This window comes from Phalaenopsis equestris, unplaced genomic scaffold, assembly GCF_001263595.1.
Source record: "Phalaenopsis equestris unplaced genomic scaffold, ASM126359v1 Scaffold000224, whole genome shotgun sequence".
NCBI classification, from domain to species: Eukaryota; Viridiplantae; Streptophyta; class Magnoliopsida; order Asparagales; family Orchidaceae; genus Phalaenopsis; species Phalaenopsis equestris.
This window is the reverse complement of record NW_018164666.1, coordinates 3,947,445-3,964,243: the sequence shown is the minus strand read 5'-3', so window position 1 is coordinate 3,964,243 and position 16,799 is coordinate 3,947,445. Positions and strand designations below refer to the sequence as shown.

At 30.3% G+C, this 16,799-nt stretch overlaps 1 protein-coding gene and 1 non-coding gene across 2 annotated transcripts; both read right to left on the bottom strand.

Moving 5' to 3' along the window:
* Window positions 1-4,021: 4,021 nt before the first annotated feature.
* On the bottom strand, window positions 4,022-12,799 carry LOC110023602 (mitotic-spindle organizing protein 1-like). Its single transcript, XM_020723091.1, has 3 exons — window positions 12,788-12,799; window positions 11,577-11,924; window positions 4,022-4,304 (listed from the first exon to the last, which is right to left on the bottom strand). The coding sequence occupies exons 1-2, from the start codon at window positions 12,797-12,799 to the stop codon at window positions 11,583-11,585; spliced, it is 354 nt and encodes a 117-aa protein (XP_020578750.1). The 3' UTR covers window positions 4,022-4,304; window positions 11,577-11,582.
* Window positions 12,800-13,446: 647 nt separating this feature from the next.
* TRNAN-GUU lies at window positions 13,447-13,520 on the bottom strand. The gene has a single exon. It is a non-coding gene; the product is annotated as a tRNA-Asn (tRNA).
* Between the last annotated feature and the right edge of the window lie 3,279 nt (window positions 13,521-16,799).

The following is a 16,799-nucleotide window of genomic DNA, read 5'->3' as shown; positions in this document are numbered from 1 at the left end:
TGTGTGTGTGTTTCAGCAACGCGCACTCAGATCAGTTTGATCGGACATTTGCTTGTCAGTTATAAGTCATCTCTGGTTTTGGGTTTGAATCCCCCGAGTGTAGGATGTGATACTTGAATTATTAAAGGCATTAGTGGTGGCCCTGGATCATATCATAACCTCCGGCCATTCCTTAAAAAATAAAAATAATAAAAAAAATTAAAAAAAATCTCTTAAACCTTTCAAGTCTTCAAGTGGCCGCTATGGGATCTTTGTTAGTGGCCATTAAGAGACTTTTTGGCCTGAAGGAACAATGCGTTTCTTACATCAGCCACAAAGTAAAAGTATTCTTTCCATCGCAGTCTCTTCTCTTTGAAATAAAGCTGCCTATTATTTTTATAAGTGTAACGTACCAGCTGTGATCTTCCTCTTCTGTTGTTTATTTTTTTAAGACATCCACCCCCACCCAATGGCATACAATCATGTGTCATGGCCCAACTTGTGTATTGAGTGTCAAGCACTACATTCATATGCTCATCCACCATTTGTTGTACTACTTATGTGTGATGATTACTATGATATTTATATGATTGCAATAAATTTTTGAAGTATAATCTTATTTTGATTATTGATTTTATTTTAAAAGGTTGATTTTATTTATATGATTATGTGCTCCCTAATTTATCATAAATAATGATCTTCATGGAAAGAGATATAAATATCAACATGATGTCTATTGTATTCATCTACTGAAGGTCATTTGATAGATTGGTTGATGTATTTATCTATCTAACAAATTAAGATAATATCAATATTGATCTGAGGATTCTTAGTCTCAATTAGAGTGTGATCCAAATCATCATTGTCATCGATTTAAACACTCAACATAATGTGTCAATCCAATTATGATAAACATTTGAATTACTTTATATTGTTAGGCTTATCTTCGATATTGAAACCAATTCTTTGATAACAAGATGTATGGTCATGCCATATTATCCTTAAATCTGATAAACCATAATATCCTATAAATCAAAAGTCCACTTAATCTAACATATTCTTAAAAAAATATAAATAAATTGTTGGCAATGCGACACATATTTTTCTTCAACCCTTTAATCCACTTAAATAACAAAATGTCATTTCTCAACTTCCGTAAGTTATTTTAAAAGTATAAAATAATTATATTTTTCACTCCTAAAGAGATTCTATGGACAAACCTCCTTCAAGCTTAGTTGTTGACTTAAACATTAATCAATCATTTTCACAACAAACCCTTCCAAGCCCATTAAAAAAAGTATGACAATGCTTGAAAGAAACTTCTAAATATTTAATTTAATCTCAATTACTATAAAACAATCTTATTATACATAGTTTAGCTATACATTATCTCTTCTACAAAGTATATATCAACAAACTATTTTCAACATAAAATTACTACTTGTTATACTAATTTAAATTTAGATCCACATAGTTCTTGAATACATAACATATTGATTTAAAAAGATTTAAATAGCTATGATATTAATTTCTAATTTGTCATTAATTAATCAAGAGGGCACAACTTGAAAGTGAAACCTTGGCCTCCCCTCCATTAGGCAAAGAAACAACAGAGACAACTCTATAATAATGAGAGCACAACATAATCATTTTTTATTATCCACTTAATCCATAGAGGAACAGCAATAAGAATGGATAAGAACAGCTAAAGCATGGTGGTGGCTTAGAACATAAGCATAAATATTCTATGTTAAAGTCAAAAACAAACTACAACTGATTGATACTCGTATGGTTTTTGAACGTTTACACCCTTCTAAATTAAGATAATGTCATTTGGGTGTGATTAGGGGTGTAAACGAACCGAACACGAACGAACAGAGCTTGTGTTCGTGTTCGATTCGTTTGAATTAAGCTCGTGTTCGAAATTGTTCATGAAGTCACTGTTCGTGTTCGTTTCTTAACGAATGAGCCGAACACGAGTTGTTCGCGAACGACGAGCCAGTTTGACTTCCCTAATATTAATATATATAAATAATATATTATATTAATTATATAACTTATATATTATATATATATATATATATATAATTATTTTAAATGATTTAATATTTCGTACAATAACATGTAAGTGCATATATTCACTAAAAATGGAAGATTTACGAGCACATCACTCAATAATAATGTATTTACATATCTAACACCTAATCTTCAATTTTTATATATATGCCCCCTTACCTATGCATGAAAAGGTGTATTTCACTGTTTAAAAGTTTAAATGGTATTATTTATGTGATATGAAATATTTCGGTGGTATAAATGTAAAAATCAAAGTTTAGCTGTTTTAGCTGTTACATAAGAATTAGGCTCTATATACATAAATGCTCCTATAAAAAAGAAAGTAAATAATAGTTTGGTGATGTTAAAAATTTGTTTTTTATGCATACAAATATAAAAAAGTTCAGATGTTAAATATATAAATACATAAAAAATGTGTGGTATATATGTAAATGACCCGAACTTAAATAATAAGAACAAGATGAAATGGAGCCAAAATACATGAGATGAAGCTGCGGATAATGACAGTGATGGTCTGCTAAATTAAATGGGTTTAATTACGTAATCGACTATTAGCTTTGTGATTATAGTGGAGTTGGCACTAATAGCTACGATACCCACGGAATCAAACACCAGATTTGCATGGAATAAGTTCACCGGTTTTGCAGAATAGCATTTTGCATATTTTGCCGGTGGGGGCCATTCCTGCAAATTTATATTTGATTCTTGGTTCCCTGGTGGATTCCAGCCTAATGGAATCAGCCTAACATTCCCCTCTTTAAGAATAAACATTCAATAATAATAAAAGCATGCCGATGAGCACTGACTAGACATGCAACATATTTTATTTTTGCATATTTGTCAAATAGCATATAACTTCTACTGGTTATATTTTTCTAGTTATGACTCCACCCCTAAAATGTGTCAAAATTACTTCTTTTTGATTGATGAATGTGAGCCCGTGGCCCATTACTTAGCATATTAAACATATAATTGTCTCTGTTCCAGCAAATGATGTTTTCAAGATTAATTAATAAGGTAAGTATAAGTATATATTAGCAAACCTCCTATTTTATAGGAACTCTCATTTAATTTACTCCAAACAAAGATACAAATGAATTGTTATCTAAGAGTCCCTTTGAGGAAGCTACTTTTTTTTTTTCTTTTTTTGTAAATATGATTAAAATTATCATAAGAAAAATGATATTTTTAAAAGCTATTACAAACATTACAAATAGCTTATTAAAAAAATTATACAACAATTTTCTTACAGCTTTCACCACATTTTGGCAGATTCTTGTCCGAACACTCGCCCTGCCCAAAAAAACCACGAAAAAAATAATAGCCAAAATGCAAATGTATTTATGGATTGGAACGCATGGTAGATAAAAAACTGCCCCAAATATACCACAAGTGAACCATCAAACAACAGCAAGAACTATCCCATTTTGTTAAAAGCCATATACCACCATTAAAGCCAGAACGAACATTGAATTGAAAGACGGTTTATGGTTTTGTGGTTCAACAAGGATTAAATTGACGGTTGAACCCGATGATATGATAAATATTTAATTGTTTTATATAATTTAAATAATAAAATGATAATACATTAATATTAAATTTATCGATTCAAAAAATAACATTTTAATTTAAGATGATACTTTTAAATATTTTAAATAATGTGTTAAATAAAAAAAATAAAACTATCATTTTTTTTAATTTAAATATCTTATTTAAAATCATCGGATCAAAATCAACCAGTCAGGTTCACCAGTCCAGCCCCTGTTCTATGCAAAAGCGGTTCTAAGCTTGAACCAAACCGATTGAATGTTATGTAATCGGTCGAGCCAACCGGTCCAATACAGTTTTCGAAAAAATAATAGGAATTTGATAAAATATAAACCCAAACGCATCAAATATACATAAGCTCAAAAAGCCATCACGCCAACTAACCAGAAGAGAAAAGGCATGAGATCAATTCCACAGATGAAGAAGAATTTAGGACATTATCAGAGAAGTGGAACAAATTCCACAGAATCAAAGGCTAACATGTTTTATGCTTACTAACCAAACAAGTTATCTAGAAATAAATTGGCCCACTTCTGCCTAATTAATAGATGCATTAAGAACCGGAATCCACTGCCCTTCACTACAACTGCATCTTGAACAAGGAATAGATTCCCTGGCATTTGCTTCTTGTTTTTTCACAAACAGTTTATGTCACAGAGAGAAATACATGCCAGTTGCCGAAATCACAAATAGTTACAAATCTGAAAGATAAAGTTAAAAAGGAATTCTTGCATTAATATGTGCTTCTGCAGATCAAACGATTAGAAATTTAACAAAAGGATGGGAATTGTAAATTTTAAATACTAATCCACAATGGTATAAGGGGGCTAATTTTGTAAATAGTTGAGATTCTGGTATGGCTGCAATAGGAATTTGTTTAACCTGGCTATGCTATTTTTGTTGCTTTACTAGTATTTTTAGAAAAAAAAAATTGTCATATTCTAACATGGAAGTATAAGTTAATTTACAAATCAGTTATATGCCTCCTAAAATCAAAGAGAAAATATAAAAATGCAAAATGGTAATTTAATCGTTATACACTACTTATAAAATCAAGCAAATCCCAAGCCTTGAAATCGGGAGAAATGATTGAACAAATCATCAACAGGTATACATTTCTTGCCACTCCAAGCGAATTGTGCTGCCTGGCTATCTTTTCTAAACAAAGATTCAAATAACCCCTCAAGAATAGATTATTACCTTTAAGCACTTAGGTTCCTCGAATCAACCATTCCAGTTTTAGCCAAAATTGGTCCAGCACTCAAAAAATAGCACATGGCTACAGAATAATATGCCTTCCTCAAGTAGAAGAGATTCACATTCACATTGCAAAGTATAGCATAAAGGCACCATGGATGTGATGTTAACACAATGTTCACGAACAACAAAATTGAAGAGCATGCCGAAGAATAAAATCACCAAGTTCGAAAGATTTACTCCAATCAAATATGAATGGAATAAATAAAACAGCGGAACAAATATGATTTTCAAAGTCCATGTTTTAACCTGACAAGCTAAACACTCTTACAAAATTTAATCCCTTTGGAAAAGGAAGTACAAATGCTGAATGGACAGACAATTAATGACGATGGAAATATTTATTTTGAATGTTTAATAGAAATATGGACACCATATAATTAGAGACATGCATTGATCAAAGCTTAATCCACCCCTTATTAAGAAATTCTAACAGGAAGACCAATCCACTTTCTAAAAGATTAGCTTGGTCATGAACCTTGAAGATTAGAATTCAATTGAAGCTAATTCCTTTTCCTTTTCTTGTCTTCTTTTTTGTCATGACCATCCACTCCCTCAATAATTCAGTATTTTTTTTTTTTTGGTGCTCTTGGTGCTCTTCATATTAACAGCAAACAGCATAATGTCTCTTTTGGAGAACAACATTTTAGAAGTAATTTGAGCATTTACCACATTTTAGAGCAGAAAATCATTAATCTTCCAAGATAGGTAGTTACAAGAGGGCATTAAAAAAATACTATTGTGGAAGTTTTAGGAAATTCTAGAAATACAACATATATATACATAGGAGGCTTGAAGGTTTAGATGATGGGGTAAGAAACATTATAAAGAGAAGAAAAAAAAGATGCTTTTAAAGAGTGGCAAAAAAGTGATTAAACGTTCATGAAACTTGCAATGATTATAAAGAAACTAGTCATTTACAAAGAAGATGAAGATCAAAGCAAGAGGTATAGAGACTTCAATTAAGTTCGATACATTAATAATGATAATAATAAAACTTTACACAAATATAAGGACAAAAATAATAATATTATCTCTAAAAACTATTAAAAAGAGTCTAAAGGAGGAAGATCACAATGAAGAGACTAATAAAGTATACTATAGATTGATTAAAAATAATAAAGAAAAGTGAGCTATTAGATATACATAAATACAAAATTCTGAGTTCATGTGAGATATGTATCAAGCTTTGTAATATTATGGATAATAATAGAGTAATTTCATATACAAATTTAAAGATAAGAAGATATCAAATAAAAAAAGTAAAATCATTTGATTCCAATCAATCCTAAACATAGAGGGGAATGCTCGAGGCGATGATAGTTATATGAGAATTAAACTCATATGTCATATACTGAAAATATCGCAGATGATACCTGATTTGGACATTATATACAAGGAAGGGGAATAATTAATCTGGCAGTCTGCTTCGTTAAAGTCGATAAGAAAAAGTTTTCATCACAATTTGGAGATTCAATCATTAATAGGTCAGGTAGATTGTGTTCATTGAAGTATAAATGGTTTAATTTCTCTATATAAATTTTCGAAAATAATAATTCTTGTATCAAACCATTGATATCAAAAAGGATACGTTAAGAGTTCATCGGCGAAAATGGATCATCAATCAAAGGTTTAGTAAAGATCAGCAGGTAAAAATGTGGGCAGTTGGATCAAAATAAGTTTTTAAAAAAGTATAAAATGAATAGAGGAGATTTCCTCAATTGAATAGAAATGTGGGATTCAAATTGAAAAGAAGCATAGGATTCAAATTAAAAACACAATAAAGTTAAAAAAAAATTATGAAAGTTTAAATAACTTATAAAATTTATCAAAAAAACATGACATTATTTTACAAAAAACACAAAATAAAAAATAACTTGAATGATAGAATAAGAGTTTCAAGATTAAAAAAAATAGTAACCTAGAATAGAACTAGATTCTAAATGAAGTATTTTAAAGTCCTATGTCAAATATTTTAAGCCCAAAAAATTCACATCATCATCATCATCATCACTAGCAGGATTGTTTAAAAAATCAACTTGATATCAAATAACTCTATCACCGTCCCCATCACCCTCATGTGATTCACTTAATTCTTCTTCTTTCTCATCTAGCACTATTGATGACTTCTTTCCTGCATCAAAATTATCATAATAAATACACTCAAAAGAAGAAACATTAATTAATATATATAATATATTTAATACAGTTCCACATTCTTATGAATTTGAACAAGGTGCTCCTTTAGTCTTATAGCACCTATGACAATTTTTTTGCTATATGTGAGATGCATAGAGCCTTTATCTGGCTTCTCAACATTTAATCCAACCTGATTCTATATTTCCAAGCAATATATTTTTTCTCCTAACACCAACTTTTATCATTGTAGTAGAAGTCTTACAAACCTGGTGAAGATTTAAAAAAATTGTTTCTAGTTATTCATATTCTACAACATTATATTGATTAAAAAGACAAACAAAACCGCTAATTTGTAAGAATAAAATTGATTCCAAAAACCAGGAAAAAGAAAGGAATTTGAAAAGAAAAAAGGTTAGCTGAAGCCTATGACTATAAATAAAATTAATTCTTGTAAAGAAGAATGGCTTCTCAACATCTAATCCAACCTGATTCTATATTTCCAAGCAATATATTTTTTCTCCTAACACCAACTTTTATCATTGTAGTAGAAGTCTTACAAGCCTGGTGAAGATTAAAAACAAATGTTTCTAGTTATCCATATTCTACAACATAATATTGATTAAAAAGACAAACAAAACCGCTAATTTGTAAGAATAAAATTGATTCCAAAAACCACAAAAAAGAAAGGAATTTTAAGAGAAAAAAGGTTAGCTGAAGCCTATGACCATGAATAAAATTAATTCTTGTAAAGAAGAATAAAGGCTAACAAGAAATAAAGGAAAATAAGGAGTTTTTGCAATATTGAAATGAAAAAAAATTTGAGAAGAGAGAAAATGGAAAAGATAAAAGGAAAAAAAAATGTAAGGACTAAAGGACTGATCTCAATAAGAATTGAACTGGTGACTGGCTGCAGAAGGATGCACTCGTGAGTGTGGCTAACAGCAAACACTCTCAAGATGAAGAAATTATGTTTTTTTTTTTTTTATCGTGCTTTTTATTGATTTTTATTCGGCAAAAAAATTTATTATTTCAAAGCCCAAAGTTCAATAGCCTAAATATTTCTATTAAAAACCAAATTAAAATATTTTTAAAACCCCATAACAAAATCAAATAGACCATGTAAACATATGCAATTTGAAACCCATGCTGTAGAGGATTTCGAGATGTTAAGATTCAAAACCCCCGCCTCCATCAATGAGATGTGGGCTTTAAGAGAACAAAGAAAAATGCATACTTTAAATCTTTTCCTAACGGCTCAAAAGGAAACGAGTTTCGAGGCGTAGGTTTCAAAAAAAAATTTAAACCACGGAAAAAAAAAAATTGAAGTAGGATAACAATGAATTTTTAATCATTTAGACTTTTTTTTATTCTAGATTAAATATCCTGAAACTAAAACTTACATAAATTGATATTATAGATACACTGCTTACATTATGAAGTGTGTTTATGAATTCATGTCCACCAATTGTGGAGTCAACTAAAGACGGATAAAGTTTGTTTTTACATAAATTTTGCCTACAACTAAGCTTAGAGTCTTAGAATAAAATTCAATCAACATATCCCAAAATCCTTTCATATATTCTCTCTATTCACTTTGTTTTCCATGCATCACCAGGTCCTGTAGCATAATATTGAATGTAGCAGGTTCTCGCCACAAGAACAAAATTGTTTTTACAGTGTTTAATTCTATAGGATAGCCCTGATATTATACTGCACTTGTTGTCCACAGATTATAGCATGAAAATAAAAAATCATAGCATTGATGTTCCTTATTGTCTGCATATCAATAACATTAAGTTGGTTGCTATCCCAGCAAGAAATAAATCTAAAAATAGTGAACTTAACTGTTGGCTTTTTACTCACGGGCCCACGGCGCTTGTCAAGAGAGTTGTAGTATATGTGGCAATGTAAAATTATTGTATCGGTTGAGTGGAGGTGTGGAATGAAATGGAAGTGGGAGGCGACAAGGATCCAGATAGCTTAGTTTGTTTTTAACTTTTTGATTTTCGGTGGGTTACTATAGGCACGCTTTACTTGTGGTGGGTGCGCTTTACTAGTGTTGGGTGCGAAGGTGTTAATGGTTGGGTGTTTAATATGGTTTTTAATATGTCTTAATTGATTTTGATTCCGCCCACATATGAAAAGGAGAAGGGTGTGCGATGATGCAGAGTGGATTTCGGTGATAGAATTATGTGGCATCTTTTTGGCATTGTTTCTTATTTTTTAAATGATTTATTATCTTATAATATTAAAGTATTTTTTGGAAAAATAAGTTTGTGATATGCTCTTCCACAGAATGATCTATTTCTAAATGTATAATTCTTTTTTGATACTTGCTCTTTGCCTTAATGTTTTATTATTTATTTATATTTTTTGTACATTAATTTGTAAATTAAAATTTAGTTATTAAAACGCATTTTTTTTGCAATATTATGTTATTTATATAATTATAATACTATTTTCATTAATTTTTCTTAATTTGATGAGATGAATTATAAGAAAAAAAAAATCGCCCACTCTAAAAATAGAGGTTGGTTCTAGTCCTGGCCCTTACAAAGAAAGATGTAAAAGTAGATAAAAAAACGTCATTTGCAGTAAAATGATGCTTGAGGTACCTATAAATCTTAAAATACTTTATTTTAACCGCTCTATATATAATAATGTTGAGGGTAGTTACAAATTAATTTATACACAAAAATTACATTGATATAGAAGAATCAATCTGATTTTATTCTCAAAAGACCCACCATGGATGAAATTTTTTAGCCAATGAAAATAATGGAAACCTATAAAGCACCAAAAAATGATTTTCATATGATTTTTATTGATCATGAGAATGTATATGATTGATTACTATGACAATTAATTTTATCTGCATTAAAAAAAAATATGCATGTCATCTCTATGCTGAAATTAGTAAAATACATGTACGATGAAACCTTTAGTACTAATAGTAGTTGTTCTACAGTGACAGCGTTCTCAATAAGGATAATTTTATCAAAATTCTATCTTAATTATTTGTTGTATTGACATGTATCATTTGATAATGGTTATTAAGAAATATACAAGAATTATTTAAATATAGATATCCTGGTGTATACACTTATGTATATTACATTATTTTAATCAGTAAGATTTTCAAAAAAAATAATAAACGAATAGTTAGAATAGTTGAGAAGATGTTTTGAAGATATTAGAATTAAAAAATCAAAGCATTGAACATTAAATATACAAGTTTGGTCATTGTTCTACAAACTAATACGTGATTTACTAACAAATCAAGTGATTAAGTATTTTTCATCTATTAAATAAAAGAATGGGTATATAGAATAAGGTTATGAGATTATAATAAGAAAGTTCTTTAAGAGTAATAAATAATAACATAACATCTTGGATATTAAAGAAAAAAATTTATAAAATTGCAATTAAATTAGTTTTGTATTGTGGAATTGAGTGCTTACCAGAAAATAAGTTGTCTGCAAACAAGTTGCGTGTGTGCCAAAAATGAAATTATTGATACAAAAGTGCAGCACAATCAAGAGGGATTGATTAAGAGAACATTCTTCCAGAGGAAACGGTGGGAGTAACATTTATAGAAGATAAGAAATGAAAAGTGACTTTAGTGGTCTTGGCATGCACAACACAGGATTGAAGATGCACTAATAAGATGCATACTCAACAAAGTTTGGAAATAAGAATAAAAAAAGGATTAAATCAAATGAAACCTTAGATAGAAATTAAGCAAAAAGACTTGTCTCATCCAAAAAACTCAACAAAGATGAATATGAATTTGAAGTCGGACAAAGCTACAACTCATATAAAGAGCATGAATATTGATTGAAAAATAAAGATATATCATAACATTTTTTTAGATTCTTTCAACTAAAACAATCATTACTAAAATGTTCTTGTTAACTCATTATGCTAATAGCTTAAAAGTGGTATAGAGTTCAAGAATTTGATCCGTGGAAACAGCACCTTTGCATTGCAGAGGTAACATTAGTTAGTATTTAGTAAATTACCAGCAATTTATAAAGTCTAAAAGGCATTCAAATATAAGTATTTTGAATGTCACGTGTGAAATGAGTGAAAAGGAAGATGTTGTTTGGTTCAATGTTATGTAGACAATCAAGTAATCTACATAATATCGCAAACTATCAAATGCGATTTATTTGGTGTATTTGGTCCAAAATATTATCTCACTTGAACAACGTGAAGTTATCTAAAAGATTAACTATGATTATGATCTTTTTAAATCGTCATTTATTTTAGTCATCAAAGAGCCTAACATCTAGATGTCCTTAGATTTTGACATGATCATCAAAATGAGATCTAAAATTCATTAATAAAATGGTGATTTAGCGGTGTCAGTGAATCAAACAGCTGCCATCCGATATTAATAACAAAAGGGATTCCAGTAGAATGAAAACAGTTTACACACGGCACAAATAACCAAAGCAATAAAAACATCATCACAACCGCGGGAAAAAAAAAACACAAATTTCTCACAAAAATCCCAACATTCAACTTTTTTGATTCATTAAGACAAGCTCATAAAGCGAAAAAGAGGAACAAACCACACTCTAGGGTTTCGCAGCCGAAGAAGAGTTGGAGGTCTGGGATTGGGAAGCAGATGAGGAGAGCTCACGAATGAGGGCGGAGAGAGGCTCGGGGTTGATTCCACGGTCTAGAAGAGCGATGATAAGCGAGAGAGTGTGGCGATCGAGCCCACAATCAAGCACATTTGATATCTGAAAAGCAAGATCCAGCGTGTCATTAGGGTTTTGACCACCTGCTGACTTCATTAAGACGTTCGCCGCCTTCTGCAATTGGAAGTTGCTCTCCGGCGATTGATGCTCGGCGGAGAGGCAACGGAGAGACGGCGGAGAAGATTGAGGATTGAAAGACCAGACTACGAAATTCAGCTTAAAAAGTAAGTCTGGTGAATTACTTTTATTTTGTATAGCTTATTGATTGATAACTGATGAGAAATTGAAAAAAAAAAGAATGCAGGAAGATGATTGTTTTATAAATATTTGCCCCAAAAAAAGTGTCAGGTTTTATGGAGTTTGAATGAGATTCGATTACACCAAAGATCTGGGGATGGCTTCTCACTCCTACAGTCTTCGACCAATATTGACCATCACTTGTCAGTCGTCGTTGACCACCATCGACTGCGCCTAGCTTGCAGTGAAATCCTGTGCAGAATCAGACTTATGCGGAAAAGTAACAAAACATTGTACGATGTAACAACCAACATCACAAAGCAACGGAGCATCCTAAGGTGTAGCGCATCGTCCTGAGCATGGTGCAATAACACGCCTCAAAGATGATATACTGATGGGGTTCTGATAATTACTCCCAACTGCAACTTCTTCCGACCGATGCGCAACGATAACTTCAGCATATGAATATTGTACTTCAAAGAAGTGTGTGAATATTTTCCCCCATGTGAGACAAGAGTTTGAACGTTTAATCATCAACTCATAATGAATTATTTCAACTGTACAAGACCAAGTGTTTTTTTCCCGTTCAGTTTTTCAATATAAAAAATTATGTTGTCTCTATCTATTGTTTATATTATCTAATTGTGTGATGAATTTTCGTGCAATGATAAGACGTTAATTAATCACTCAGCCATAACAAATCTTTCAGCCCAAGCTCAAATGATTAGCTTGTGTAGGAACCAAAGGCTCGTAAGATTTAATGAAATTCTCACGTTAGCTCAGTGGATAAACCATCTAATTGATTGATGACTGATGAGAAGAATACATTCATTGTCACTCACCAGAGAAGGCATTAACATAACCAAAATATGGCTAGTCAAGCTAGCTTGAGAGTAAACAAGTTGGGCCTCGATAAGATTGAGCTCAAGATCTTTTACTAAAATCTATTGAGTTTGAGCTTGAGCACATGGTCTTCAACTCATAATCTCGTGCTCTCCGACAAGCCTAAGCACTAGTTTTATGATTTAAGAGTATTACAATGTGGCCAATAATAACAATGATGTATTAGGATTTATTGAGGGTGATTAGGGATTTTTTTTCTTTTTTATTTTTAAAAATATACTAACATATTTTGAATATACTTTAAATCAAATAGTCTTTTTTTATTATTATTGTTTTATGTCAGAGCATGAATAAAATAAGATAAAAAATAAAACATAAATATGATTCCAAATCGTAGCTAAACCTTTGTTTGGAATTATTTGAAAATATTTTTGGTTAATGATAATTTCAAGATATTTAAATTTTTTAAAGATAAATATTATCATCATTTCTACCACCACTCATATATATATATATATATATATATGTATATAATAAAATAAAATAAAAATCAAATAATTGAAAAGCTTCAGAACAAAAAATAAATTAGTAAAGCATTCTATTTTCTAATTTGAGTTGCACGTGCCAAGCTGCAGCAAAAGATAAAAAGTAAGAGATTCGCTAGAGGGAGGGCTTGAACCTCCGACCTTGTGGTTAACAGCCACACGCTCTAACCAACTGAGCTACTCCAGCTTATACATTCAGGTTTACTAAGTATATTTATATATATTAAATAGTAAATACATTTCATAATATTTTACCTATCAAAATGATATGCACTACAAATGAATATAGAAATTAATTTAAAAGCACATACAACATTGAAATGTATTATTTATATCTTATATTATGACGGTTTATTAATCTTTTTGTTAAATAAAGTTTTACAGGATTCAGAATGTTATAATGAATGAGTTGGAAATGAGTAAATGAAAACAAAAATTAAACCAAATATTTTGATTAAATAAGCCGGTTGGAGCCTAAAAGCTCTAATATGTTTAAAGCTCGGTGAAGTTATGCTTATCTATACATTACACTTATCTTAAAATATATCTCAAAGTTTAGAGATCTATTACATGAATCATCAAATATTTATAATCGGGCATGAGTATCGAGACATTTAGAACAAGAAATTCAAATTCAAGATTATATGTGCCCCAATTTTAGAGAGTTTAAAATAAAGTTGAGTGTCTCGAAAAGACGAATCCAATGAGACTGATAGTAATGCAATTTAATTCTAAATGAGTGCTCAGATTAAACACTTAAAATATAATAAAAAATTTTGATGCATCAATTGAAAGATTAGAAAATATTTAAATTTGACTTGCCTATAGCCAAATTGAGCAGTTCAAAGATCATCTAATTCTGAGGTCATTTAGGCACTTAAATGTTGAAAAAAAAATACCTTTAATTAAGATTCAAGGTGAACCATTCAATAGAGTGTTTTGAGATCCTGACTTTGTTTACCAAAACGACCTCCTAAAAAACTATAAATAAACCTCTATTTGTCACTTGAAGGGCGAAGAGGAGAAGAGAAAAATGAGTTGACTTCTAAAGCTAAATTCTTGAAATCTTGGCAGTTGTCGATGATCCAACTTATGCAGTCAATTATGACTTCTATAACCAACTACGATTGTTATAGTCTCCAATTATAGCTTTTGTGATCAGTTACCGTTGTTATCGCCGTCAACTACAACTTATATAACCTATTTTGACTGCTGCAACTATTAAGTAAATGAAACCGAAAGAAACGATATCAAGAATTCTAGTATTTATGTTATAATACCCCTGGTTGCTTTATCTCTTGTAGTTTATTTTTTTTCCTACAAATAGGAATGGTTGTTATATAGCGAGCATGTCAATGGAACATATTATTTTTCAATCTACATTTATCTATTCTTTTTTCTTTCTACTTTAGATAATCATAATTGATAGAATTCTTAATTTTATCATGGTATCAGAGCACTAAAAGTGATTAAGAATTCAAAGATCCTTCAAAAAAGAAGTATTTGCCGTGTTTTCTAGTAAAATTTAAAGATTAACTTGACAATCTTCCCCATCCTCATCAATCATCATTAGTTTCTTTCCAATTCCTCTACGAATGTAGCAATGCCAACTCCTACTATGGCGCTTTCAAATAATAATTACATCCCAAATCAGTTATAGTTTTTCATGGCAAACATCAAAGGTATTATCATGCACCTCTTACAGCTGAAAATCATCATACCTGGAAAGCTCAAATAATCAAGCTATTTCGTGCCAACGAATTTGATGGCTTTCTCGATGGATTTTGTTTTTTTTTCCAAATCCATACATTCTTAATTCCATGAGCATTGAATATTTGAATCTAGATCATGCCAGATGCATCTTGATTGATCATAATCTTGTTATTGCATCATATTATGATATATATCTCTCTATTCTTCCTCACATACTAAATCTTGAATCATGCTTTGAAGTATGGTGTGTAATTAAACGCAAACTTCAGTCTTGAAATAGGCCTCACACTCTTCAATTGAAGAATGTATTGCATAATATGTCCAAGGGAGACAAAACAAGGCAACAATACTTATATTATAACAAATTTAAGTTGATACACTTGTTGTCACTGGTGTTATATTTGAATTAATCTTGTATGCTGTCTTGTATGTTATTAATGGATTACATTCAAGTTGTCATGTTTTCAAGGCTTCCTTAAGAATTAATCTAAAACAAATTGGACTTGATGATTTATGTACATTACTATGCATATAACAGATTAATTTGGCTAGTGAGGCTTCAAGGAGACACAATAATCTCTCAACACATATGTAATAGCTAATACACGGCATGGGAAATTCAAGAACGACAACTACAATTCTACATATTATAGGAATCAACCAAATTTTGGATCAAATAATTTATAGATATCATGTTTCCTAACAATAATTGTGAGCTAAAGAAAGCAATATATGACCTGAAACAAACGCCTAAGCTATGATATAATACAGTCACTGATTATCTTCAGCAACTACAATTTCAACCTAACACATGAGATCCATTATTATTCTGCTACTTACAAAAACAACATACAAATCTGCACATTAATCTATGAAGATGACATATTGATAATAAGAAACAATGCTAAACAGCTTCATGAACTCATAAAAAATTTACAACAACAATTTCAAACTAAAAAAAATTGGGTACAATTGGCATATATGTCACACAAACCACTTCAAGCTTACACTTAAGTCAAAGCAACAAATGCTAAAAATATCTTAACTACTTCAAGAATGTTGGATCAGAAATGTGTTAGCAATCCCATAGCTCAAAAGCATTCTCTCATGAATATTGATTAACAACCATTTCGAGATCCTTCACTCTGTCATAACTATATTATCTAACGATCACTCTAGATTTAACTTATGCACTTAATCCAGTAAGCTAGTTGTCACGATTCGACTTGATATAACTCATACATAGTAATAGATTATATCATGTCGAGTGCGCAACAAATTAATTAGCCCAATATATATTTTGAAGTAATTTCTTTTGATCTTCTATTTTCATTACACTAGGCCACTAAGTCATCAAAAATAGTATAAAAATAAAGGAAATGATCATAATCATCACATTTTTCTTATATACATCAAAACTATTTACATCCAAAATATTTATATACATTCATCAAGATTGTCTAATAATCTCAACAAAATATACAGAAATATCATGATCACAAAAAACATATATAAAATATAAATTTATCAGCAATTACTAACAGTTCACTCCACTGGATCCTTACCCATCCCTGAAAATATGTAAAAGCAACCAGAGTAAGCAAACAACTTAGTAAGTTACACGTAACCTATAACTAAAATCAATTCACGGAAATAGAATAATATGCATGATTGCATCATAATCCTATCATGCTAAACAAGTAAGCATGTAAGTCACTGAATATATATATATATATATATATATATATATAAA